General features: G+C 37.1%; 3 protein-coding genes across 4 annotated transcripts; 2 read left to right on the top strand and 1 right to left on the bottom strand.

Annotated features, from left to right (window-relative positions):
* The first annotated feature begins 5556 nt into the window (after positions 1-5556).
* On the top strand, positions 5557-10474 carry LOC112197343 (methionine aminopeptidase 1B, chloroplastic). 2 transcript variants are annotated; one of them, XM_024337961.2, is made up of 11 exons: positions 5557-5757; positions 5879-5960; positions 6293-6530; positions 7101-7262; positions 7368-7409; positions 7842-7913; positions 8121-8200; positions 8795-8892; positions 9339-9386; positions 9592-9741; positions 10099-10474. In XM_024337961.2, the coding sequence occupies exons 1-10, from the start codon at positions 5637-5639 to the stop codon at positions 9735-9737; spliced, it is 1089 nt and encodes a 362-aa protein (XP_024193729.1). In that variant the 5' UTR covers positions 5557-5636; the 3' UTR covers positions 9738-9741; positions 10099-10474. The 2 variants fall into 2 exon arrangements, with proteins under 2 accessions (XP_024193729.1, XP_024193728.1); XM_024337960.2 differs by having other exon boundaries at positions 9592-9747; positions 10099-10470.
* A 118-nt stretch (positions 10475-10592) lies between these two features.
* On the top strand, positions 10593-11749 carry LOC112197345 (allene oxide cyclase, chloroplastic). The gene is made up of 2 exons (XM_024337963.2): positions 10593-10974; positions 11062-11749. The coding sequence occupies exons 1-2, from the start codon at positions 10746-10748 to the stop codon at positions 11583-11585; spliced, it is 753 nt and encodes a 250-aa protein (XP_024193731.1). The 5' UTR covers positions 10593-10745; the 3' UTR covers positions 11586-11749.
* A 4246-nt stretch (positions 11750-15995) lies between these two features.
* Positions 15996-18035, bottom strand: LOC112197342 (zinc finger protein WIP6). Its single transcript, XM_024337959.2, has 2 exons — positions 16885-18035; positions 15996-16801 (listed from the first exon to the last, which is right to left on the bottom strand). Exons 1-2 carry the CDS (start codon positions 17242-17244, stop codon positions 16298-16300), a joined length of 864 nt encoding a protein of 287 aa, XP_024193727.1. The 5' UTR covers positions 17245-18035; the 3' UTR covers positions 15996-16297.
* Between the last annotated feature and the right edge of the window lie 8521 nt (positions 18036-26556).

The raw sequence follows: 26556 nt of genomic DNA, 5'->3' as shown, positions 1-26556 counted from the left end.
TTTGATATTGTTCAACCTGTTTCTCTTGTTGGTGTAGGTGTTCTTATGTTATGGTTTTCCAAAACATTGTAGATTATTTCTCTTTGTTCACCAACTGATGTATGTTTGAGAAGGGAATGTATGGAAGGTTTTCTAAAACATTATAACTTTTGCTCCTGCTAAAAAAGTTAGGCCTATAAAAGTTTGGCTTCATTTGTCAAACGCTAATAATGAACATTTTATCGATCGTCATAAGATTATTCGGGATGGCAAATTATTGATTTTTGAATAGACAAACAAATCATTTTGAATCGTTCTTGATTGGTCCCATGAAAACTTAATACTTTAAAATAGTGAAAATTGAAATTGAAACTTTATTCGTTTAAAATTGTTTTTGTTTTCTTTAAAAAATTGAGTCTGTTCCATTATTCTGATTAGATAGAAGTTCCAGACACTAAGTACACAACATACAGATGGTTAACCATGCAAAGCTGGAAGTAGATATGAATTAGAGATCTTCTAAATAGATCTCGGCTCGTTACAATGTAACGTCGGCTCAAGGGTACAATTAAATCGAAGGCAGGATATTTGGAAGGCAACAATACCCATTAAGAATCCAATTGCATGATGTCTAAAAAGATCATTGTGGTGGGGTAGATATCAAGCATGAGATATGGAGCTGAATACGAAAGGAGTCTAACATTAAAAGATCATGATCAGATTCAATATCCAGTATGAACTTGTGGGTGTGTCTCAATACAAATAGAAATTAATCAAAACACACCCCCCGAGCCCTCATAACTTCATATTCATGTCCAAAATCCATGTGTTCAGGCCTAGGAGACAAACAGATACATGTACCAGATCTTTCACTATATAATGTGACAGCACAGATCATGGTTATGTTCTCAGATTCACAAACCCGACCCGACGATAATGAACAAATCATGCAAGCGATAATCGTAGATTAAGTCTTCGTGTTATAATAATTAATTAGCTGCACGCAGACTATAGACTGAGACTAGCTCATTGCTCATGGTGGCAAATAAGAAAAGATCAAAATGGTGCAGTAGTACTTGTGTGAATTATTAAACGGACCAAATTAGTATATCACATGCACCAGTTTCAACAATTCTAAATATGAATGGTCAATATATGCATTCCCAGGAGATAGTGCCTCGATGGGTATTGTACGTACTCCTATTTCTATAATATATCATTGTCTCAGGCTTAAAAACCACACAAGATGATTGACTTTTCGGAATTAATATTTGACGAGTTCAATGCAGAAGACTTTCGTACTTGTACAGAAAAAGAAATATTAGGATATAATTACAAATTATATATTACTTAATTACTTGTTGCTTAGCTTAATTAGTTAATGTATTATATGCATGGTTCCTCGTAACTTCCTCATAGCCATAGTTGCAAATATTTCTGATTATGTGAATGAATATACAACCTACACCAGTGTCATGGTTGCTAGATATATCACAATCGAGATGCTTAATTTAAATTTAGTGTTTTTATTTTATTTTATTTTTTTATCAAAATGGGAATGCATTCATCCTCAATAAAGAATTACATCAAAAAGTATAGTGGTCTCATCAAACCCTACAAAACCAGAGAAAAGAGTACCACACTCCATATCAAAAACTCAATGACTTAAATCGTCGACTAGAATTGGATTTAGCCAATCTGGTGTCATTCTCCACCAATAGGTAGGGAACGACATAGATAGGCCAGCTCTGGCCACACAATGAGCAGCCTTATTACCCTCTCTAAGGACATAACCCCAACTACAAGACTTAAAATGACTCAAAAGTACCTTGGCTTCCTTTACTAATGCTCCATCCAGGCTGAAATCCTCCTGTGGAGAGTTAAGAGCCGTAAAAATGTTATGAGCATCTTTCTATCTCCAAGTGTGAAAACCCCGCTTGAAGACAAAAATGCAACCCATTTATTAAGGCTAAAAACTCACAAGTTTGCAGGCTCAAGTAACTAATCCCTAGTACTGCCAGTACGGGAGAGGATCCCCTCCTAACCTGCCTAACCTTTTCATTGGAATTTGACATGTGGCTATAGTGAATCTAATGGTCTACAACAATTTTCATTTTTTTTTTCTGTCCGTCCTACTCTTCTCTTCCTTTACCCCTGAAGTCTCTCTCTCTCTCTCTCTCCAGTTCTTCTTCTTCTTCTACCCAAATTTTGCAAAATCCCATGAATTATATTCAAATATAGCAATACCCATATCCTTAATTGTCTTTCATTGAAAATTAGAGGTGGGAACAGTCATAATCCTATCTCAATTTAAGATCAATTTGAGACAGAGAACACGGCAAGCTCCTTCATACTATGCCAAAGAGAAATTTGAGGGCGAGATGAATTGAGGCATGAGGGAGGAAGAAGAGTATCAAGCAAAGGAAGAGTGACATTTAGCAGGCATGATCTTAGTATATAAACCCAGATTCCTCCTTTTCTTCTCCTCTTAATCCATCAACATGAACCCATATGGAAACAAAGAATGATGGAACTTAAAAATTTCTGTTTTGAGAATAGATGGAATTGAAGATTTGAAGCATAAAAAATTGTATTCATGAGGGAGACACAAGATCTGGAAAACTGGCAAAGAAGAAACAAAAAAGGGGAAGAGGAAGGGAAGAGAGAGCTCGAGAGAGAGGTGTCTGATTTGTTTTTTGCCTCAGCAGGGATTAAAAAAATAATAATAAATAAATATTTATGAAAATCAATATATGCCATTGGATGTTGTTATACACACATGTCACTCTGTTATAAAAATGTTAGGCAGATTAGGAGGGGAATAGCTTAGGAGAGGATCCTCTCCCCTGCCAGTACACCAACGCAGGCCCCCTCCTCATTCATTTAGTGTTGATATATAATTTGTGTGAGATTAATATATATTTGAATTGATCGTACTTTCAAACAATGGGGACTGGTGGTGTTGTGGTGGTTAATTAATCACGGTTAGGTTTAGATCAAAATGATGGAAGACAAATTAACTCGGATTTAGAAGTTTTTAATTGAATCTAGCTATAGATCGAGGTGTGAGTGACCGAATTAATTTCTCAATCTGACTAGAAGAACACTACTAAATTCGAAACACATATCTAACTAGCTTTACAGTTTAACACCACATTGAACAAATTTACGAGAATAGTATGAAAGACATCATGACAGGAAACAATGAATGTGTCCTTACACAGAATCCGTGAAGTATCTAAAATTTATTCCCATCACGATCAAAATACCGACCAATCGATACATGATTCTCATTTCTCACACAGTCGCATAAGCAGCATGCGTCGCCTTGATGATTGTTTCTTGCGAATTCTGTTTTACGATTACTTTGCCGTCATAATCTTGCATAACGTTCTTCTATGTTATTCCAAAAGATCATATCAAGGGAATTAGGTTAGGCTCATGATGACTGACTTGGTCCACCCGCAGAGGGGCCAGCTGGAGATCGAGCCAGCTAGATTCTTTCGAGGATTAATCTCCAAGATGGTACGTGACAATAATAAAATCTAGCTCGCTTGGTTTCCCTAATTTGGTCGATGATCCTTGTACGTTTTGTCTCTCGGTCTCAGCAGCAACAGCTTGCTACATCAATGAAATAGTACCACGCACGCAGCTGTAGTACGTAAGATATATCTGCGTCCATATAATTCACATGCACTCAGAGTTGATCAGCTTTCATATTCATATGGGTAATATGATTGAGTTTCGTGTTGAATTACTTTTCCTCTCTTTCACTCACCGACTTGGATAATAATCATAATATGAAGGCATAGGCTTTGCAGGTAGCAGAAGAATCTTAAAGACTTTAAGCTAAAGCTGCTCAGACCAGTACTTACTACCGGTTAAAACGTCGACGTTGTGGCATGGCATCCATGTTTCAGTTTTGACTAAGCGTACCTGGTGTCGGTGTCGGATAATATCGTCATTTATATGAACACAGATTGTCCAAGTTTAGCTATTGGTTGTAAGTCTCTCTTAATTAGACTCTACGTTTCTTGGTTAACTGTTTCTTTATTTTCTCCTTTGAATAGGTCATTGTCGTGATGTTGATCTCCTAGTCTTGACTCGCTCAAAGTCTCATCCCTGTGTAGCAAAATACTATATATATATATATATACTCTTCCGTACATCCAAATTAATCTAGATTATGTACATACGTAGACATTAATATCTATATGTTTTGCAACTGAGATTAACTTAGAAAACTAAAACACACATCTTAACTTTTGAATTGTTCTTGATGATGGTTTTTAATTAACAATTTTTAGGTTCACCCCTTGGATGAATGAGCATATTCACCATCTCTTGCGATTGAGGCATAATAACTTTATAATTTTCTAATCCGGCCATTCATGTTGTATAACGTAACACAAAGATTAGTTCTGTAAAAAACCAATCAAATTGAAGACTTTTTAGTTATTCATTTATATGAAATACATGGATGGTTTATCATAATAGTAGTAAGTGTTGTTAGAACCATCCATTTTTTTTATTCAATTAGATAATTAAACGATTTCTGATTCGATTGATTTTTTATAGAGATGATCTCTAAAATCTTATTTAAGATATGGACCGTTGGATTATAAATTTATTAAGTAAGAATATGTTAATCGATAATGAGAGTGAATACGCTCGTTCACCCTAGAGATGAACCTAAGAATTGTTCGTTTTTAATTACCTTCTTATAGTAAGATTGTTAGGAAGTTGTGTAACTCGATCGTAAATGGAATTAAGCCTTCATTCATTCTTGAAGGCATATTCTTAGTACTAAATGTGTGCCCTCTTATCAGAACTAAATATCCCTCGAGTTATGTTAGAGACGTCGACATGGCAATGGTGTGGTTCATATGAATGTAGGATAGCAGTCATGATCACCTGGTCACCTACTGACCAAATATTATTTAGTCAGTCATCGTTCGATTGACATCGGATAGTTGACAGCTAAGTGATGAAATATGAGATGAGAGCTGTCAACCGTCTGATCTCAATCGAACGGTGACTGACCAAATGATATTTGGTCAGTAGGTGACCATGTGAACGGGGCCGTGTATGATAGAGGGGTTTACAATCCGTGCAAGATGCTTTTTTTTAAAAAAATTTTAGTCAGAGGATTAATTGACTCGTGTTTTGTATTGATCAAGACGGCTTTGATAATTTAAAAGCAAAAGTGAGGATTAATTTCATCACAGCCAAGAACTCGACAAACCCGCTAAAAAGATTTTCTGGCCCCTCTAATTATCAGATTTCGGGTTCACCTCTGTTCTAATCTGCCTACCAATAACACTTGCGTGAGGTTGAGCCTTCGAGTTTTATTGGGCCATCGTCGTCTTATTTAAACAATCTAGCAATCTCCCACGTCCCCTATGTCTGGATCATTGGACTGGCAATCACCATTTCATTTATCTGATCCTAACAAATTCAAACCTATGGGAAGAAAGGAGGACTCGTCTCTTCCTCAAAATTGGGCCTCTACCTTTAATATGATGGGCCAATGAAGCCCAGTATAATCTAAAGCCCGCAGCTCTCACCAGAAAGCAAATCCAAATCTCTAAAAAAAAAACAGAATTCTAATTCCATTATCCTCACTCCCTCCTCCACTCTCTCTCGGCGTAGAGAGAATGGCCGCCGTCGCCGGTCTGCACCTCTCAGCTCCGGTCCACGGCCAGGTCGTACTAAGCTCAGCCAAGTCAACTCTCTTCATGGCGACCCCGCTCACATTTCCACTCTCCACTCCCTCCGGTTTGTCTCTGTTCCCTTTCACACTTTTCACCACCACCGCCACCTCATCAAATCCTCTTTCTCCTTTTGAATTTCCTCCGTTTTGGTCCTTAATCGCCGTTTATGTGTTGTCTATATCCAGGAAGGGCGTCGTTTTCTCGGAAACAACTCGTCGTTTTTGCTCGGAGGCTTTCAGGCTTGGAAGAGGCCATGAGAATCAAAAGGTACTCACCGTTTGCTTTTTTTTGGTTCTAGGTTTCTGATTCATCAAAACTCTAGTTCATTGCAAAGTAGATAAGTAACAGTCTATTTGGTGTTGCGAAAATTCGAATAGAGTAGCCTGTAACAGTCACCTGAGTAGCAATTTGATACTTTTTAAGTGTTATAAGTTCGAAAGTAGAGTTGAAATATGATAGTGTGTTAGGTATATACATGAATGAAGCCATGATATAAAGCGTTTCATTCGAATTCACTCATTAATATTGATAATTGATGCTAAGAATGTTTGTCAATGATCTTAGTTGGCCTTGTTGGTTGATTGTTTGATACTGTGTAGATTACGCGAGAGTCAAGTTACGACAAAGGTTAGAAGAACGGTGCCATTGAGGCGTGGAAGAGTGTCACCGACACTTCCTGTTCCAGATGACATTCCGAGGCCTCCTTATGCAGCTACATCTGTACTGCCAGAAATTGCCAGTGACTATCAATTTCCTGGTTCTGAAGGCATTGCTGCCATGAGAGCTGCATGTGAACTTGCTGCTCGTGTCTTAGACAATGCAGGGAAGTTAGTTAGGGTGAGTTTGTGAACTAATAATGGTTAATATTTTGGCCTCTAGGTAGTCTCACTATGCTGAGTTTATAACAAAGCCTGCTGACTTCAACTCAGTGTCAAAGTGCAGAGCCTTGCATGTGTATGCTTATTGTTCCTTTTTTTTTTTTTTTTGCATAATTTGACTTCTTAGGTCATACACTTTCTGGCTCACAGTTCAGCATTGGGCTATATGAGTAGATTGAAATGCCAAATGCCATGATTTTTCAGAACTGCTTAATTTTCAAGCAACATGTAAATAAATCATGATACGGTCGGATTTTTTTTTTTTGGAAAGTTGATGTTGATCACCTTTCATTCATCTTGGACTTTAAAAGTTGAATAGGTCCCTTAAGTTAGCACTGCTTTTTTATTGATCATCTTCATGTATCAGATGCTCAATTAACTTTCTTTCTGAACAATGAATGTCCTTTTGTTCTTCAATTTGGTACTTTTCCTTTGCAATTCTAACTATGACTATTCACCATTGGTATTTTACTCTTGGAAAATTGATGCATTATTGGCATACTATTGACATGCCTTTTCGTCCTTTCAGCCTTCAGTAACCACTAATGAAATTGACAAAGCAGTGCATCAGATGATTATTGATGCTGGTGCTTATCCCTCACCTCTTGGATATGGGGGATTTCCAAAGAGTGTGTGCACATCTGTTAACGAGTGCATGTGCCATGGAATACCTGATTCTCGTCAATTACAGGTTCGGAATACTTTGCAAGGTGCTCCATGCACAGTACTCAAACCTTTCCTCACTAGCTTTTTCTTTCCTTGTGAATTACTCACTAATGATATTCTACTCTTGCAGGACGGAGACATCATAAACATAGATGTTACTGTCTACCTAAATGTATGTTCCTGATTTAATGATTTATAAGATTTTCATCTTAGCTCATTCCATGCTTAACCTACTGAATTTGATTTAACAAAATGATTTTATCAGTAATCTGTTCTAGTTATTACTGATTTACATAAAGAATCATATAGGTGTTACTGTATTTATAGAAAACTAAGTATATATTAATTATCTGTAGTTTATTGTGTGAAGTCATTAAAATGAGTGGAATTTAAGACCTGAAAGGTGATCAATATTTGAAAACCTCACTGCATAATTGGATAATGAATAGCATGATTCAATCGGTGGTGTATTTCAGTGCATTGGCTGCTTTTATCATTGTCTGTTATTTGATAATGAATGTATGATGTTTGGTACAGTTTTTCTTCCTTATCAAAGGTGGAAGCTCAATTCTTATTCATACTCTGTTATGTCTTTCTGTAACAGGGATATCATGGGGACACATCAAAGACATTTCTTTGTGGGGAGGTCAGTGATAGTATGCAACGCCTAGTGAAGGTAAGCTTTTTTCAGCTTGGTATCATTGCAGCTTGTGGTTATTACCCCTCTGAACATGTGGAAAGTTGATTTTTGTCATTCATGCCCATTGAATATTATTCTTGATCTATGCTTGTCTGTTCTTTATGAAGATTTTATTTTTCCCACGTGTAGAATCTATGCGTCACCTTAATTCATATATCGTCATTTTGTTTCTTTTGGTGGTAGGTAACGGAAGAGTGCTTGGAAAGAGGCATAGCAGTTTGCAAGGATGGTGCTAGCTTCAAGAAAATTGGAAAGAGAATTAGGTATTATTTCACTTATTCGTGATACGTTGGATAAGAAAAAGTTTCTAGATATCTTTTAGATAATAAGTTCTATCCTCAACAAAAAGAATGTACCAAACTGTAAGCAGCATTCACAATGTCAGCTTTTGGATATAGATTTGTGTCATAACTGTGATGGCATGCATGATTTATGTTTAAGTGTTTAGAGTTGAATAACAAAACAACAGTTTCTATGTGTGGTTTATATAATATTGAAATTAGCTACCTCGTGTGGCACTTCTGAAGGAATATTGTCGGTTTGCTTAACTACTTGAACATAAAGTCAAACCGAAGCTTTTGTTTGTACTGTATTAAATGATTATTTTTAAAATCATTATGTGGGTCATTCAGTGGTTATCTTCATTACTCTCTAATTCTCTATGTCATTTTTTTGGCTTTTATATTTGCAAGAAAAATTAGCTTCTCTGAACACGCTATTTTGATAGATGCTGGATACTATGAATTGTAATTGATAGAGTGAAAAGTGTATTGCATATGGTGAATGCTTATTTCACATCACGGCTGATTTCATAAATTCCTCTGTTAGTGTTAACATTGTATTTGGATCCTTTTCAGTGAACATGCTGAAAAATTTGGTTATGGCGTGGTAGAACGTTTTGTTGGGCATGGTGTGGGTACTGTATTTCATTCTGAACCATTGATATTACATCACCGTAAGTGACTAGTTGATACTAACTTATTACATAATCTGTTGCTAATTGTTGGGTTTTTATATCAGGAGGCAATGAACTACTTGTATATGGTTACTATACCAAGACATTATAAGACATTTTTATCCCATTGCATAACATCGATAGGTAGGATTTGCGTCTTAAAAGAACAGCTTCTTAAGAATAATCTAATCAATGCACCACCAGCCTCAAAGGTTTAAGCGATATACATATCACACATGATGTGATGGTTGGGTGTCAGATATATGTAAATATAAACAAATGATTCCTGTGGAAATGTGGACTGGAAAATTCTCTTATCTCCCCTATGTCCTTTTTTTTGCTTTGGGCAGGGAGGATGCAAGTTTTTTTGTAGCCTGCTAATAATTCTCCTTTGAATTAATAACTCTCGAGTAATCTTTTGTATCTAATTCTCACATCTTTTACAGGCAATGACCAGTCTGGTAGCATGGTTGAAGGTCAAACATTTACTATTGGTGAGTGCATTTTGTATTACATAATACACAAAGAATTTACTGAAGGCGACTCATTAAACTAGTATGATGACTACAACATAGAATTTACCTTATTGGAACCATAAATATTATAACCAGAAGCACAAAAGTTATGGAGTGAGCAGTAGAACTTTGATTTTTGAATCCTTATTCCATCAATGTCTCTCTCTTTTTATATTTACTGCAGAACCCATCCTTACTATGGGAAGCATTGAGTGCGTAACATGGCCAGACAATTGGACAACTCTAACCGCCGATGGTAGCCCTGCCGCGCAGTTTGAGCATACCATTCTGATTACTAGAACTGGTGCTGAAATTTTAACCACATGTTGATATGGTAAAGGTATTTCCCCTTTTCTTTAATATTTCATCATAGTCAGAAGTCTTGCATATATAGTAGAAAACTAGAAACCAAATGAGTTTCCATTCATCTTCTTTTCTGTTAGATACTTGGATTCATGTAATAATTAATCCCAAATTGAAAAGTCTCCTCAAAATTAGAATATATTCCCTATTCAATACCCAACATGCAATGCATCAATGAGGCTGAATCGAAAAAAAAAAAGCATCAATGAGGCCAGTGACAGAGAGGGATAAAGAGATAAAGTTTTATATTTAGACATCAGAAGGTTTGACCCAACTTTCTCAGTAATTCCAATTTGATTTGGTACATGCCCTTTTCAATTTTATGCAGGTCCTTTGGCCGGTTAGTAAAAACCAGCAATGTTGTGTCGGGATTTTGAAAATGCAGCCTCAAATTCGATTACTCACCGTCCAAGTCTCCGTGACGGTGTGAAGCTTCGGCCAATCAACACGTGTTCCTTTCCGGCAGATTTCTGGTGTATATATAATTTCAGTGCTAGTGAATTTTCCCACCTGGATCAGGCACCCTAGTCATACCTTCGAAACATTCAAGCCTGATTGCCTATTTTGTTCGTGCTTGCTATGGCATTATGTGGTGGTGTAGCTGGAATTGCTTGACATGTAGATTGGTCAATATAAATCTGTAAAGATTGAAGAACATGGACTTTTCAGAGACTTTGGAAATTAGCTCGAGTGAGATTGGATTCATTGGAACATTGGATTGGGAAGTCGCAACATAACTCAATTTTATTTGAAAAAGACCGAGAAGAATCCACGTGGGAAACACTATACTACCGATCCCGTCCGCCATTTTTTTAAATGAAAATTGAGTACTGCCACGTGTTCAACACCATTATTGAGAACTATTCCTATTATATAACCCCCACCTAGATCCCCAGTCAGTATATCCATCATCTTCAACCTCCTTAATTTCAAGATCAAAAGCTTAGAAACTGTCTTAGACTTCTATTCTTTCCCATGGCGTCTGCAAGTTCTCTGAAAGCCATTTCTTCTCTGTATCTCTCCAATCCAATCAAGTCTTCTTCACCTTCTCAAACCCAAAGATTGTTGGGTTTCAATCTCTCACACTCCTTCCCTACCCTCAAGTCCACACCAACCCACCAAACCTTCTCAAACTCGAAGAACTTCACCACCGAAGCCTTCTTCGGCCAGAAGCAGAAGACTGCAGAGCCCTCTTCAAGACCCGGTAAGTACTTTTCTCACTAACCCTTTTCGGATCATCTAATTTATACTGTTCTCTGTTAAATTTACACGATGCTTTCATTTGTTTCAGCAAAAGTTCAAGAGCTAAATGTGTATGAGATGAATGAGCGAGACAGAGGCAGCCCTGCATACTTGAGATTGAGCAAGAAAGAAGTCAACTCACTCGGAGACCTAGTCCCATTCAGCAACAAGATCTACTCCGGCGACTTGGAAAAGAGGCTGGGGATCACAGCAGGGATATGTGTGCTGATCCAAAACGTGCCGGAGAAGAAAGGGGACCGGTACGAGGCAATCTACAGCTTCTACTTCGGGGACTATGGCCATATTTCAGTTCAAGGAGCCTATTTGACCTATGAGGACACCTACTTGGCTGTGACTGGTGGATCTGGTATCTTTGAGGGTGTGTATGGACAGGTGAAGCTGAAGCAGATTGTGTTCCCCTTCAAGCTGTTTTACACGTTTTATTTGAAGGGTATTGCTGATTTGCCGGCTGAACTTACCGGGAAGCCGGTAGCGCCGTCTCCTACCGTTGAGCCGTTTCCGGCGGCCAAGGCCACAGAGCCTCAAGCAACTGTTAAGAACTTCACCAACTGAGAGTGGAAAGTGGAAGTTCAAAATCTAAATTTTTGTGATGTATTTTCCATTTAATGCTAGATTTGGGGTCTCTTTATCCTCTGTGTTTTTGTTTATGTATTTGAGAAACTTCAAGCCTCCATAAAGTTAAAATTACAGTCTAGTATGAATACTAATGGAACTCTCTAATGGTGCCATTTCTTTGGTCATCAAGATCAACTCAAACAATGCAACTCTTTTTTGGTGGGATCAGAGAAGGTAATCAGGGAAGCAGCTTCAAAGAATAGGAAGAACCTGTAACTAGAAAACCGGAACAACGTAGTTTCTAAGAAGCGACTCGGCCCACTTTCCATTTTGCTGTATTGTCCAAGCTCAGGCTGGCCCATTGGGCCTTGTCGGATTTACTCTTTTACCAGCCTCTCAGCCTCTTTTCTTACTTCAACAAATGCCTTTTTTTTTTTTTTTCTCATCAGAAACATGCACTTCAGAAAAAATAGAGAAACCGAGCAATGTTTTTTTCCGAAGCAAATTTCTATTTAGTGAAAGCAAAGTTAAATTACGATGAAGATGAAGAATCAACGTACATGGTAATGTTACATCTCCAAGAAAATGTAGCTAATTGATGTGCTATATTATTAAAACATCTAGGCACACAATTGCAGAAAACATTTCGGAACAAACTCTGCAAATTCTTGAGCTAGGATATGCTAGGCTAGGGTTATTCTCATGACGATTACAAACAACGTCCTGCGCATCAGATTTCACTACAATGGATGAGAAGCTATCTCAAGCGCCATTTTGATCTAGTATGAGATGTGTTAGTAAGTTAAAAAAGAAGAAAGAAAGAAAGGTCGGGATGCTTTTAGGCTTTTAGCGCATTTCCAGCCATAAAGAACTGTTCTTCGTCTTTCAACTGCTTGTGCCTGGCTAGCTTGACTGAAGTGAGTGAAGTCTTTACAAAGGAATAAAGATCCACGTCACAAATTGACAACTACAAGACGACAGATCGTTTTCAATTCCACCTCACAAACACCTTTCAGTTTCACAGATGAAGAAAGTGAAATTTTACACTACAGAAGTAACAACTAACAAATATTCTCAAATCCGTCCTAAAACTCCTTTCATTTTACTAATCTCTTCAATAAGGAAAGGAGCTAAATTTACGTGACTTTGTTTTTACCGGTTGATGCATTAAAAGCTCATCCGGACCTCAGGTATATGTATTCATTACACGCTGGAATCGAATCCGAAAAGATCTAAAATTTGATGATTATGTCCAGTCTCCACAGGCTCATAATTCATATAGCAGTAGCAGATCGATACATAATAATTTAATATCAGCTAAGATTCAGGGTTCAGAATAAGTACGTCGGAAATGTTGAATTATCATATATATTTATGGTATCAACTTGATGATCTTATTCATTGTCGAATGATCTGCTAGCTAGCCAATTCATATTCATAAATATAATATCAAGGCTCACATGCGAATCTAAACGAGAGAGAGAGTGCAGCGTCATCATATATGATCAGAAGCCTGCCTGCCTGGGTGCCTGGTTATATTTGTGTGAAGATTCAAGTTTTGTTGATAAAAAAAAGATTCAAGTTTTGTACTCTGGACACTTTTATTTGGAAGCAGTCTTTTTCACTGTGGGTAAATAACTGGTAACTGCAGAGCTGACAGAGTAAAATTGACAGAGTGGGAAACATAATATATAGCATGTCTAAAAGCAAAGCTTTTTCTGCTTAGCATGAATATGGTGGAGCCTCATTTTCGAAGATCCATGTTTGCAGTGACAAACAGATACACATCAAAATGTTTAACAAGATCTTAATAATTTTAATTTTATATATGTATGCATGCAAACAAGCCTCGGATCTTAAACCCCAAAGTTCGATCTCTCTGCACAAATATTTAACTAATTAGTAAAAGCATTGATTTATTAATTAGGTTCTAGAATCTTAGACCAAAGTCCTTATGTTTTTACCTTGTGTAACCCTTATCGGAGACATGAACGCAGCACAAAATGCATGCACAGACGCACAGATCAGACACGACTAATTAGTTTATAATTAACTGAAAAATTATAGTAAAATAACCTCCTAATTAATTACCCTGGTAATTAATTTCGCATGATGAATCCATGCATGCAGGGGCAATTTGAAGTGGCCAAAAAGGAAAACGAAAGGATCGAGGCTGAAACATAACATGTAGAAAAATGGTAATAAAGACAACAAAAAGGGACCATATTGATACTTAGTACTCAGTAATTCCATACACAGAATTGAGATTGATAGACAGAGACGGAGTCGACAGTGCAGAGAGAGATAGGGTTGGGTTAATCAATTTAAAGAGAGCAAAGCAAAGCAGAAGAGAGAAGCAGAGGGAGTCTAAAAATGTTTCGTAATGATCTGTTTGTAGTTGTTCTGAAAAGGAAAAAGGTAGAGCTCTTCGATCTCTATTGGGCGAAACCCCAAATACAGTAGTAAGTTTTACCAGTGGTCCATATCCATACCCTAGCTAGGTCACTGACACGTAAGTTTTACCAGTGGTAGTAAAAGCAAGTGAAGTTCATACACACTCATAGTACTCGGACCGGGCTAGCTAGGTATTAGTTAATAATGTATGATATATATTGAAGCTAGGGCTAAAGATATACATAAAGCCATGTATCAACAGTAGAATCTGTGACTCTCTACTGTGTCATTGTCTCATGTATATCTGCCCTCCTCTCTGCACTCGCTGACCACATTCACGATTTCAATGTCGACTCTGTTCATTTGTGTGGCTCGATATGTGTGAGTTATGGTAAGGACAGTGGCGAATTGGGTTGAAATCCCAGAGTTTAGTCTCCAGTTTTTGACAGTATTTTATCGAATACTTTGTCTAAGTTGAAGTCTATCTTCACCAAATATACAAAAGGGTTTAATTTTGACACATTTTAGAGAACATCTCATCCTATATTTTGATTAAGTTGAAGTATGTCTAGCTACCTTAGAAATACATGATAGGATTATTCCTCAAAGGTGAGAGTCCTGCTTTCTCTTATATACATTGGGAAGTATAATTCACACTCCTTATTTTACAATCTACACTTCATGTTTTATTTTTCAGTAACTTAAATTGTCTTTTTGTAGTGTGAATTGTAACAATGTGATATTTCCACTGGTAATAGATTTGAAATTCTTTCTCGAATGCAGCAAGGAAAGAGCATTGTTGTAGATGAGCAAGAGGAAGTTGGAGAGTGCAATGACAATTTGGTTGGCAATAATAATACAAATTCTACTTTGGTAGAATCTATTGCTCATCAAGCTAAGTTCTGTTGGGGTGATTTGGAAGATGAAGAACCCCTTGGTCATCAAACATATGCTCAGGCTGAGATAAGTCCGGTGTGTTCTTGGCTTGATGAGGGTGAAGCAATTCTGGCAGATGAGAATGTTCTTAAGTCTCTCTCAAAGTCTCAAAATAAAAAATTGAAGACCAAGAGAGATTCATGTGATCCTTACCCTACCCGCAATCGAACGCCCGTTGTGCGTCTTGATCTTTGATTCAATCGGCTCTGCTAAATCTTTCTTATGTTTTGTTGCCTTTTGAGTTAGCTGTTTTTTCTTTTCTAAGGGGTCTTGGTTTCATGTCCCCCCCCACCCCCACCCCCCTTACGTACTATATTTTTTAATTAATAAATTATTTTAATTGCCAAAAAAAAAAGTGATATAAAGATACTAAAAAAAGAAACATGAAGTGTGGATTGTAAAATAAGAAGTACGAATTTCACTCCTCTATACATTCATCATTGAGCGCCGTTGCGTGCATAAAAATTAAATTCACTTACAGAAAACATGACACAATAATTTATCATACATAATTGTTAACGAGGATAATACCAAGCATTTTTTTGGAGATACAAGCCATACAACTCCATACTCGCTCTCCTTCTGCTGTACTTAATTGTTGAAGGAAACAAATGCGTAGTGAATGACATCAGTTTCAAAAAATTTATATCTCAAATAATAAATGCTCCTATTTGATCTATTTGAGACATTTTATCGAGCGAACCTTCTTGATTATAGCAACTCCAACAACTTCCCTATATTTTGATTTTTCTTTATTTTAGGAAAAAATGAGCCTCTTTTGCTCCAACAGATTCCCTATAACTATCCCCTTTTAAGGATAGTGAGGAAAGAGAAAATAAAATTCCCTAAATTTACAACAATCTCTAAAATTTTAAGGAACAATTACGAAGATTTTAGAGATTGCTGTAAAATAAAGAATTTGTTAGAGTTGGAGAAGAAAAATTGCTTAAAATTTTGATTTTTACTTTCTTATAATACAAAAATTATAGAGAAGCCGTTGGAATTGCTCTAACACTGTCGAATGGATGGTTAAAGGATATCGGTGGGACTAGAGTTAAAACAACGTGAAAAGATGAATAATAAAAGGAAATATGAGATCTCCGAGAGGTAGATACTTGAATTAAAGGATTGAACTGCCACTTCCAACATTAAATGCATAGGACCTTGGCTATCATACTATTTGTCCTCTTCTTCTCGCTCCCTCTTTCTCTCTCAGTCTCATACACACACAAGACACGGACACAGACATTCAGACAGTCAATTAAGTAGTCCTCACCAAACTAAATCTAATTAATTACACCATATCCAAAACAATTAGCCAACTCCAACTAGTCCCATACTCCTACTGCATCCCATTATAATGTCTTAGCTTAGCTTAATTAATAGTTAAAATAAACAGACCCAACTCCATGATGCTGACCTCCTCCATTAGTGTCCCTGCTTTCGTCATTATCATCCTCATCCTCTAGATCTTCTTCTTCATCCTCCTCAGCTTCAGCGCACAGCTCCACAGCGTACTGCGCGTGGCCATCACCGAAACTTCTCACGTGGTCCTTGAGCGACCTTTTGTGCTTGAAATCCGAGCCACAGATGCAGAACCAGAGCTTGCCGCAGTTCTTCTCGTGGGTTCTCCAGTCTCCTCTCACCGCAAATGGCTTGCCGCATTTGCGGCAACCAAACGGCTTCGTCCCGTGCTTCCTCTTGTAATGTGTCTGCAGAGTTCTGAAGTCTTTCAGCGGCCTTGACCTCGGGTGGTCTATGTTATTCCTGCAGCCCTCGGCGCAGCAGTAACATGGAAGACGGAGTATGGATGAAGATGGCTTCGTTCCCCTCAACGATTCTGGTCCCTTCCGGTACTGCGAGCCGTGCCCCCACATATGCATCTAATGAAACACGAGGAACAATAACAAGTAATTAATTTATTTATCGTTTCATTATGAGGCCGGATTAGCGTGATCTCACCCACCTGCATGTTGTTGTATCTGTTGAAGGTTTTGCCGCAGACGGGGCAGGAGAACTGAGTCGGGCCGACGAGGATTTGCGCTGGAGAAGGGATCCAGTACTGGCCTTCCATAGGAGCACCAATGTGAACATTGTTGTTGTTGTTGTTGCTTGAAGGTCCAGAAGTGGTAAAGGGCTGCCCAATGTGAAGGGCTACTGTGACACCATCCTCATGGTTTGTGCTATAATTAGGGTTTTGATGGTGAGGCTGGGTAGATGAGGAGGAGGATGATTGTTGGTGGTAGAGGATGTGGCGGTGAACTGGCTGTCCGGGAGGGCCGAGAGTGAGAAAAACCGAGTCGTCTTCATCTTTTTGGTGATGCATGGTAGCTAGGTGTTTGTTGGATGACAAAGAGAGACCGGAGAATAAGATAAATGAGAGAAAGAGAGCTAGCTAGGAGGAGGCATAAAACAATCCAGATTTAATGTTGGGATCGTCTTTTTTTTTTTTCCTCACTATTTTCAGGCGCAGGGAAATCCTAGCCAAGCTAAAGCTATAGGTAGATAGCTATTATATATAATGTCAAAATCTATCAATCAAATGAGAGAGATTGGTTGTGCTTGGGTTGAGAGCGAGAAAAGTTGCACGTGTAGAGGAGGAAATACATTTGATTATATGTGCGTTTTAGGTTTTGGCGTGTTTGGAAACAAGAGGAGACAAAGACCAGCAAAGGAGGAGAGTAATGCAATATATGCATAGAACAGCGTACCAATATTCATTCATTACCAATACCACTCTCACTCACTTTGCTCCAAATAATGCTCGATTCCCAACTCTCTCTCTATGTGTAAGCTTTCTGTCTCTTTTCATTTCGTTTATATGAATATAGTAATCTGATCTCTGCCCTTACTTACTCTGATCTCTAAAAGACTCTCTTTCAGTCTCCATCTCTGTCTCTCTCTCTCTCTCAAACCCAAAAAGCAGAGAGAGAGAGAGAGAGAGAGTCATAGATAGGGAGATATATATGCAGAGATGGACACAGAAGGCAGGCATGGAGAACTGTAGATCGGAAGGCATGAGTTTTCTTTTCCCAACTTTTGTTATTAAAAGAGAGACGGTGATGATAGTGATAGTAATTTTGGTGGGAAAGGGACATTACTACTTACCACATCCCCAGTTTATTTAACACTTAAAATTACCAATTACCAAAAATACACTGATTCCTGAGACCTGAGTGCTAATCAATTACATGAAAGTGCATATACAAATTTATGTTATTGTGGTACAATTTTTTGAAGGGCCAAACACTGAGATTGTAAAAGAGAGCTCGCTAACATTATGAGTGCTACTGTGACTACTGTCCCTCCTGCTAAAGGTAACTAATATATGTTTGTTGATCATCTGCTCTCTCATGTTGATTATGTACCTATATACTTTTCCAATTCTTTTTTCCTGGGATGGTGGTACATATTTTTTGCGAATCTTAGACAAAATGCAAGCATAAGTGCCATCATCGTACATAATTGAACAAAAATCTCAATGTTGGCTAAAAAGTGAAGATATCTTTGTCTTCCCCATCTCCAAACTCAAAATCATCTATAGCTTAAATTGTCTCAAAATACTACTTTAAACATACACCTATCACTTTTTGGGATATTCTATAGTCCTTTTGAGAATTGATAATTAGGAGTCGGGAGCTGTTTGATTAGCTAATTGTATAGGGCATACCATAAAATTACACTAATCTAATGGTTTTCCGCTCAGTATAGAATTTTCACATGTATTTTTTCCATAAATAATAGTTGACATTACATACTTTATTTATTACAAAAGGCAATAACCCTACAACTCCAAAGCCGGAGCTGTTCATTAGCTAATCGTATAGGGCATACCATAAATATATACTAATCTAACAATTTCCCGCTCAGTATAGTATGTACTTTCCTTCCCATATAATAATAGTTAACACTACATATTTTATTTGTTACAATAAGCACTAACAGTGGATTAGTAGGAGATAAAAACTCTGTCAATAATTTTTGCGGAAATAATTTGCTAAAGCATTTACAAAACTAGTGTGTATACACACACAAATGAATGGATGTACTGGTTTTGTACACACACATTGACACATATATATTGCAATTTATTTATCTTGTTTATTTGTTTATTAGCATCATTTTTGGTACATTAATTAATGGGCCAACCAGAGAAGTACTACAGTTTGACTAGATATGGCCCAAAACAGAAAACTTGAATGGAATAGAAATATAAAATTCAAACCATCCCATCAATAGTGATCTCACCACATGGATTAAAACACAGATGGTAAAAACGCTATCGATCATTGCGCTTCTTCCCAAAGAAAATAAGGACTAGACTGGCAAAAGGTCTAGTAAAAAGTATTACTAGGTTTGATCACCTCCACTTTTAACTTTAAACTTTAAAGTTGCTTATCAAGACTAAGAGACCACTGGGTGATCATGACTAAACCTCGCTAACAGAAAAGCAGAAGACAAGGGTAATTTGCTAAAACCCTAGATCCAGCTAGGAGGCTATATATACATATATAGATGACAATTTGAGTGGTACTTTTGCACATGAAATTGCTATGCTGATTGTGTACTTCTATCTCTGAGACTCTGAGAGACAAAGGCCAAGTTCTACATGTGGGATAAGAACCCTTTAATCTTCATCCACCCTTTTTGCTTTTTCTACCCAGAAATGTAGTGGGAAAATGGATTTTGAGTCTTGACCATTAGTCATAGATACCCCCCCCCCCCCTAAGCCCTAGACCTAGCTATAAGGACTACTATATATTGAGAGTAATAAGCAGTTCTTTTTGTACAATTTGAAATGGGCAATAACTATAGCTTTGAAAGTTCAAAGAGTCCACGTGCACTTTGGTCTATACTAGAATTTTCGTTTTGCTTTAATAATTCATGGTTCATGTGCATTATTATGAATCCAAGGCTTTTCTAATATATAGTGGTGCATGCAAGTACTCCTAGTTACTAGTATCTGTATTGAATGACATGTGCTAGCTATAGAATTGAAGATGGATGAATTGAGACTCTGAGAGACAAAGTGTTGGTCACGCATGAGTGTTGCCTTGTGAAAATTTGTCTATGCGAGACTTGAATGTAGGAAAGGCAAAGTAAAAGTTTCCAATTCTTCGTCTAGTCTGAAAAAAGAAACTGGGGAAAAGCTAAGAGTGGTATCTGATCAGACTTCATAGCCGCCCCCATTGATCTGTCAATCACACACAGAGAGAGCCCTGATTCTATAGCTAATTAACTACTGTTCAAATGGCAGTGCCAAACTCTATCATCAATCACAACACTGCTTAACAGTCAAGATTTTATTTTTTGACTCCACCCCAGTTCCAAAGAAGATCGAGGAATCTATAGCTGCAGTTCAGCGCCTCTGTGTATGGTACTACTGTTCATATTTGAAATTTCTGACTGGGTAGTAGGTTTCGAAGACTCTGGAAATATGCTCTCTTTGAGTGATTTTTCTCTTTTTTTTAAAAAAAAAAAAAAAAAAGGAATTAGCTCCCAATTCTGATCGTAAATATACATAGAATATTTTGATATTCAATTCTGATTGTGTACGTACCTTACACCAGTGTGAAGAGAATCCTTGCAATTTAAAATCCCAAACCTTTGTTCCATGCCATGACAACGGATCTAGCTAGGTGTGTGTGTGTTGCTGTCATCCGTTATAGTAATCCCATTAGTCATAGTCTCATGACTCTCATCTCAGCAGCCATCTTCACAAAAAACAGTCGACGATAATATGAGACTAAATGCATGCCTGTCCCATTAATTAGCCATACTGCCATTCCATATATCACAGATTTCTGTTTCAAGACTAAATATTGCCGTTCAGCTGGCTTAAATATAAACCAACTATACATTATTTTGATGGGTTTCCAAATGTAAGAAGTGGAACGCACAAATGTTATAAAAAAAAAAAAAATTGTTATGTGAATACAAATAACTTAATTCGATCCAACAACCACTGTAGCTCAAAAGTGGCTGCCCTACTTGTTCAAGATCTGTCAGTAACATCGACAAATCTTCAATGTGGTAATTTTGTCCATCTTTAGTCCCATAGAAGCTTCTGACATTAACTGACTTGATGTAATGGCGCCAACATTTGCTTTGGAGTGATCTACAACAGAGGACATTTTCTTCCCAACACGAGCTCCTCGTATATGAGCTGCAATGCACAAAAGTGTCATCAATATATAAATTATGAGCATATCTATATATATAGCACACTAAACTTTCCAAACTAAATAAATTGCCATCCAACTACGTATCTTCATTAAATTGCTGTTGTAATGTGGATCACTGGACCAGTTTCACGAACAGATAATTAAGGTGATTAAATGGATGACAACTCCAAAGAAATCCACCTATAAATACAGATGATCGCAAATCTATTGATGGTGGCATCCGTATAGACAAATCCAAGACTGTTGAAGGTGCATCAATGTTTTCATCTCTTAGTTGTTCTCGAGAAAAGGTGACATACATATTTTTAGAGAACAATAGGAATTATTAAGGTAATTAACAGACACAATTACACGGCCGGATATAAACATATTGAAGAGCACATATTTGTTGACTTACTTGTGTAGGAGAAGAAAGCTCTAAGGTGAATCTTTCAAGTTGCTTCAACCTCCCAAGACATTTTGTCAAGTTGAGAAACCACCAAGTGTCCAGATAAAACAAAGGGTTTGTCCTTAAGTCAAGCTTGACTTCTTTTAGATTCATATACTCCAGTTCTTGCCAATTCAGTAGTGGGATTAATAAGGGACCTTAGTATGAGTAATAGAGAACATTTGGAGTATCTAGGTTGACATTAACATATTTGCATCCACCATCTCCATACTTGCATCCACCATCTCTAAAAAATATTGTTAAGGACTTCGGTTGCGGACTCGAAATTCTCAATCCACCTGTTTTGACAGTAGCAACCAAGCTCAACTCCACGACAGAGGGGAGACTACAAATCAGTTTCTCCATATATTGGTTTGTAATGGCACACGCTGTGTGTATGTGCAACACCTCTAAATTCCAAAAGCTGACTGCTTTGAGATCTAAAGGCTTGTGCGATGAGTAACGAAGAGTTTGAAGCAATCTGGCTGCTTTATTCTAATGCAAATCCGAATAAACTAACTCGAAATCATGTTTGCATCTAATCCTAGGCCTACCCAAACATTCCAATTTGGAAGGTTTATAGAGAGTTCAGTCACTACAGTTTTTGAATCCCAAACTCACAAGGGCAAATTGAAATGAGCTCCCATATATAGCAGCCCATTCAAATCAACATAGGACATATCAAGCAATTTCAGACGGTTTAGCCTCGTGCCCTTTTGAAACAAGGATCCGTCCAATGTACAATTCCTTAAACACAATTTCTGTAGTGATCCAAAATCCAAGCTAGAATTAGTATTAGGAAGGAAAACGGTACCTTGTTAATTGTCCATTATTGAATGAGAGATCTTGGGATATGAGATAGTGTTTGGCTACCAATTAATTTGATGCAATAGTCATGATCCTGATAGCTGTCAGTGTTGGTGGTGTTCCTCTCATCTGAAAGGCTGGAAATTCTCCTATGTACCACCAATTCAAGTGACCCAGTACTTATAAGATGATCTCAACTTTTAATATTTATAATCAACATTTTTTTTATTAACCAAAAAGTATATTTGATGTAATTCAGTCATCCATTCATGTTGGTGTGCGTAAGTGCAGGTCGGTATTCTGAATCCTGCCCCAAGAAAGGCTCCGATTTGACAACATCAGATGTTCATCGTGTTCATCTATACTATTAGGCAAAATAGCTAAATTTCCCCCTGACTTTTCTCATGGTGGTCGATTTATCCCATGACATTTCAGTTTTGATTATCTACACCTTCACTTTTTCAAGTATTGCCAATTTACACCCTACCGTTATTTTTTAGACTTTCCATCCAATTTTCCGTTTACTTGGTTAGAACATGAGGGGCTTTTTTGTCTTTTCAACTATCACCCAAAAAAAAAAAGTTAAACAAACCAACACTTCGTGAAAGAAATAAATAAAAAATGCAAAATTGTTCTTCATTAAAAGAAGGAAAAAAACAGAAGAAAGAAGGAAAAAAAAAAAAAAAACTTGCCCTTTGTTGTTTTTCCTTGTCCATCTCTTCTTCTTCTTCTTCACTCCCCTTTTATTTCTAGATTGGTCGTTAGCGTGCAACTGATCAATTAATTAATATTTCCTAGTCACATGATCATATCATATCACTGAGGGAGAAACCATCTTTGATAATTGAGGTTTCTGGTTTTCTGTTTCTTTAAAGGTAGGACTGGTCATTCATATTTCAAACATTCATAAGAGAACTTGGTATTCCATGATTCCAATTGGAGATTTGAATTGTGCAAAAGATTTAGAAGCCATTGAACAAATTAAAATATTTATATGTATGGAATATGAAACTTAAAATTACAACAAGCATGTGAAGGTCATCTTGATTGATTCAAGTTGGGATTGTGTTATATTGATCTCGATAAAAAGAAACACAGAGGAAGAGGGCATGCTGAGAAGAAGATAACTGAGAGATAGACAGAGAAGAGGAGAGAATGAGGCAAAAAAAAAAACGACGAATAGCAGTATTTTTTTTAATTTTTTTTTAACAAAGTAAGTTTGTATTTTTTCTTGATTTATTAATATATGAGGGTAATATTGGAAGATAAGAGGAAAAAATTTATAGTTGGCCGGTGTATTAAGATTTTTCTTTGGTGACAATTACAAAGACGAAAATCCTCTTCACGTGCTAACCAAGTTAACGGATAAATTAGATGGAATGTCTACAATTTAGCTATAGGCTGTAAATCGGCAACATTTAGAAAAGTGAGGGTGTAGATAATCAAAATTGAAATGTCAGCCGGTAAATCGGCAGTCATGGAAAAAGTCAGGGGGTAATTTGGCTATTCTACCCTACTATTATTAAGAGAATAGAGCTTGTTCTCTATAACTTGAATTTTTTTACCAATATAGCCCTTATAAATTAAAAAAATTTGAAATATAATTAATCAATAGGAATAATATGGTAAATTGACAACATAGAAAATAAAGATTAAAAAGAAAAGAAATTGCAAAAAACGTAGTGATTGTGTGAAAAATCTCCCCATTGTTTTCTCAATTACTTTAAATTTCTCTCCAGACACATAGTATGTGGGTCATACTAGTGTGGATGGAGTATACTCGAGAATTCATCATCATTAGAATTTAAAAGTCTTCTTGATTTTTTTATTTTAATTTTATTATTATTATTATTTATTTATTTATTTATTTATTTTTTTTTATTGGGAGTGAGGTAGCAAGCCACCTCGGTTACTTTAGCGAGTTAATGACACACCCAACCAGTCAATATTCGGACTGAGGTCCACGATAGTATCCCCACAAAGCCAGACTAGGCTCCACCGCAACCCGAAGGCCTCTCAAACCTGATGGCCACAAACTGGTGAAAGTTGAAACTCAAACTCTACACATGGGGGTTCCATACTAGACAGCTCAGGCAACCTTACCACACCAGATTAAGAAATTGAATAAGAATTATGTTGAAGGGTTCAGTAACAACCTCATACGCACTCCATTTTTGCAGTAGCCTAATGGAAAAACATTAACATAGGAGGAAAATATTATTATTACAATTATAATTGTTATTATTACTATCACATTTCAAATTATTGTGTTTTCTTTCAAAATTGATCTCAGTAGCCCAATTTTTTATTCTTAAGAAAAATGGCTGGTGCAGTTGCTCTTGATCCTTGATTGGTAGCCCAACTTAATATGTAGATAAATTTGATTATTAAATTATAAGTCGGGATACACCGATTCTCACTTTTTATAACAAGATTGAAGCGTCCTCTACATTATACACTCCAAATCTATCATTTGGAAATCAATGAGAGTCGTGTTTTTGGTTATGTTTTTATATGCCTTTCTTTCTACACCGGTGATCCACTAGTCTGCCAAAAATGCCCATTGCTGATGATCATGAGTTCATAACGGTTGGGCAACCTGCCATTGCTGAAACTGAAAGTACATATAATACTGAAGATCGATAATATTGCACCAGTGAGAATATATGAAACAAAACTTATAATTCTCAACTGATAGAATCACATTAATGTATGTGCTCTGTGAAAACTATTTATGTATCCAACCATTGTTGCTCTAAAGTCGCTCCTATTCCTTCTTTAAGATCTGCCAATATCGTCAATGAATCTTCACCATATCTATGTCCATCTTTGATGGCATAAAAGTTTTTTATTTTAACCGACTTTATGTAATGCCGCCAACATTTACTGTTGATATTCCACAGCAGAGGAGATTTTCTTCCAAGCACATGAACTGCAATACACAAAAAGCTGATCATCAATATATACAAATGAGCGTGACAAAACTCGACTGGACTTTCCAACTTAAATTAAAATCCAACAACCTTCATGAATTAGATGTCAGGAAATGAATATCTGGAATGGTTTATTTTTACAGATAAGGTGATTGGAAAAAGGGCAAGTGCAGTGACAAACCCAAGACTTGTGAAGGTGGATGAATTTCTTCTTCTCTTGGTACTTCCGGAGAAAATGTGATCTGCTTATTTTGTAGAGGAATAAGACGTGATTACTACAATAAATAAACAAATAAACCACTCAATGCAATGAGCTTATATTTGACTTACTTTTATAGGATTAGAATGAAGTTCTAAGGTGAATCCTTCAAGTTGTGGCGACTTCCCAAGATATTTTCGCAATGCAAGAAACCAATGAGAATCGAGGCTATTTGGAGGGTTCGTCCTTAGATTAAGCTTCATTACCTTCAGGTTCATACAGTCCTGTTGCCTATACAAGGATGGGATTGATACAGGACCCTTGTATGAGTAATAAAGAAGATCCGGAGTATCTAAGTTGACGTTAAAGTTTTTGCATCCACCCATAATACCCATTGTTGGGGATTTGAGTTGATGACTCGAAACTGTCCAGCCTGTTAATCAGAGACCGGTATCCAAACTCAACTCCACCAGAGAGGGAAATGACGAAGTCAGATTCTCCATATATTTGTCTGTAATCGTAGCATTCGGTGTATGTATGTGCAAAACCTCTAAATTCCAAATCATGATATATTACTTTGACATCCAAACCCTTGGAAGTGCTTGATGTGTAACGAAGAGTTCGAACTTTGGGTGCTGTAATCTTGTAACTAACCGTTCGAACAGTGCCGAGAATGAAAGGCAAGATAATTAACCTTGGTCGTGACAGTATTCGACGCCCAAATTTTCAAGGGAAGGACATCTAGAAAGGAACTCCCAGAACACCCCATTCAAGTCAATTAACTTGCAACAAATCGAGGGACTTCAGACAGTTTAACCTTGTACCGTTTTGAACTAATGCTTTGTCCAATATACAAACACTTAACGCAATCTTTGTAATATATGATCCGAGATTCAAAGTAGGACTACAAGGAAAACGGTACCCGGCAAGTAGGTTACCCATGAAGGAGATATCTAAGGATGTGAGATAGTGTTTCGTTACCAACTTGATCCAGCGGTCAACAAGATGATCATGGGTCTGCACTCCATTTCTTCGTGCTCTTCGATTCCTCTCATCTGAAAGGCTCCGATTTTTCTTTTTGGACCAT

The sequence above is a fragment of the Rosa chinensis genome, chromosome 4, assembly GCF_002994745.2.
Source record: "Rosa chinensis cultivar Old Blush chromosome 4, RchiOBHm-V2, whole genome shotgun sequence".
NCBI classification, from domain to species: domain Eukaryota; kingdom Viridiplantae; phylum Streptophyta; class Magnoliopsida; order Rosales; family Rosaceae; genus Rosa; species Rosa chinensis.
Note: the sequence above shows the minus strand (reverse complement) of the source record. Positions and strands in the feature narration are given on the sequence as shown.

Bases quoted from the DNA above. Each gene is read 5' to 3' on its own strand.
- LOC112197345 (XM_024337963.2), top strand. From the start codon at position 10,746: ATGGCGTCTGCAAGTTCTCTGAAAGCCATTTCTTCTCTGTATCTCTCC. The intron at 10,975-11,061 runs GTAAGTACTTTT...CATTTGTTTCAG, and splicing joins AGAGCCCTCTTCAAGACCCG to CAAAAGTTCAAGAGCTAAAT.
- LOC112197343 (XM_024337961.2), top strand. From the start codon at position 5,637: ATGGCCGCCGTCGCCGGTCTGCACCTCTCAGCTCCGGTCCACGGCCAG. The intron at 7,410-7,841 runs GTATGTTCCTGA...TTTCTGTAACAG, and splicing joins ATGTTACTGTCTACCTAAAT to GGATATCATGGGGACACATC. The intron at 8,201-8,794 runs GTATTATTTCAC...GATCCTTTTCAG, and splicing joins AAAATTGGAAAGAGAATTAG to TGAACATGCTGAAAAATTTG.
- LOC112197342 (XM_024337959.2), bottom strand. From the start codon at position 17,244: ATGCATCACCAAAAAGATGAAGACGACTCGGTTTTTCTCACTCTCGGC. The intron at 16,802-16,884 runs GTGGGTGAGATC...GTGTTTCATTAG, and splicing joins ACAGATACAACAACATGCAG to ATGCATATGTGGGGGCACGG.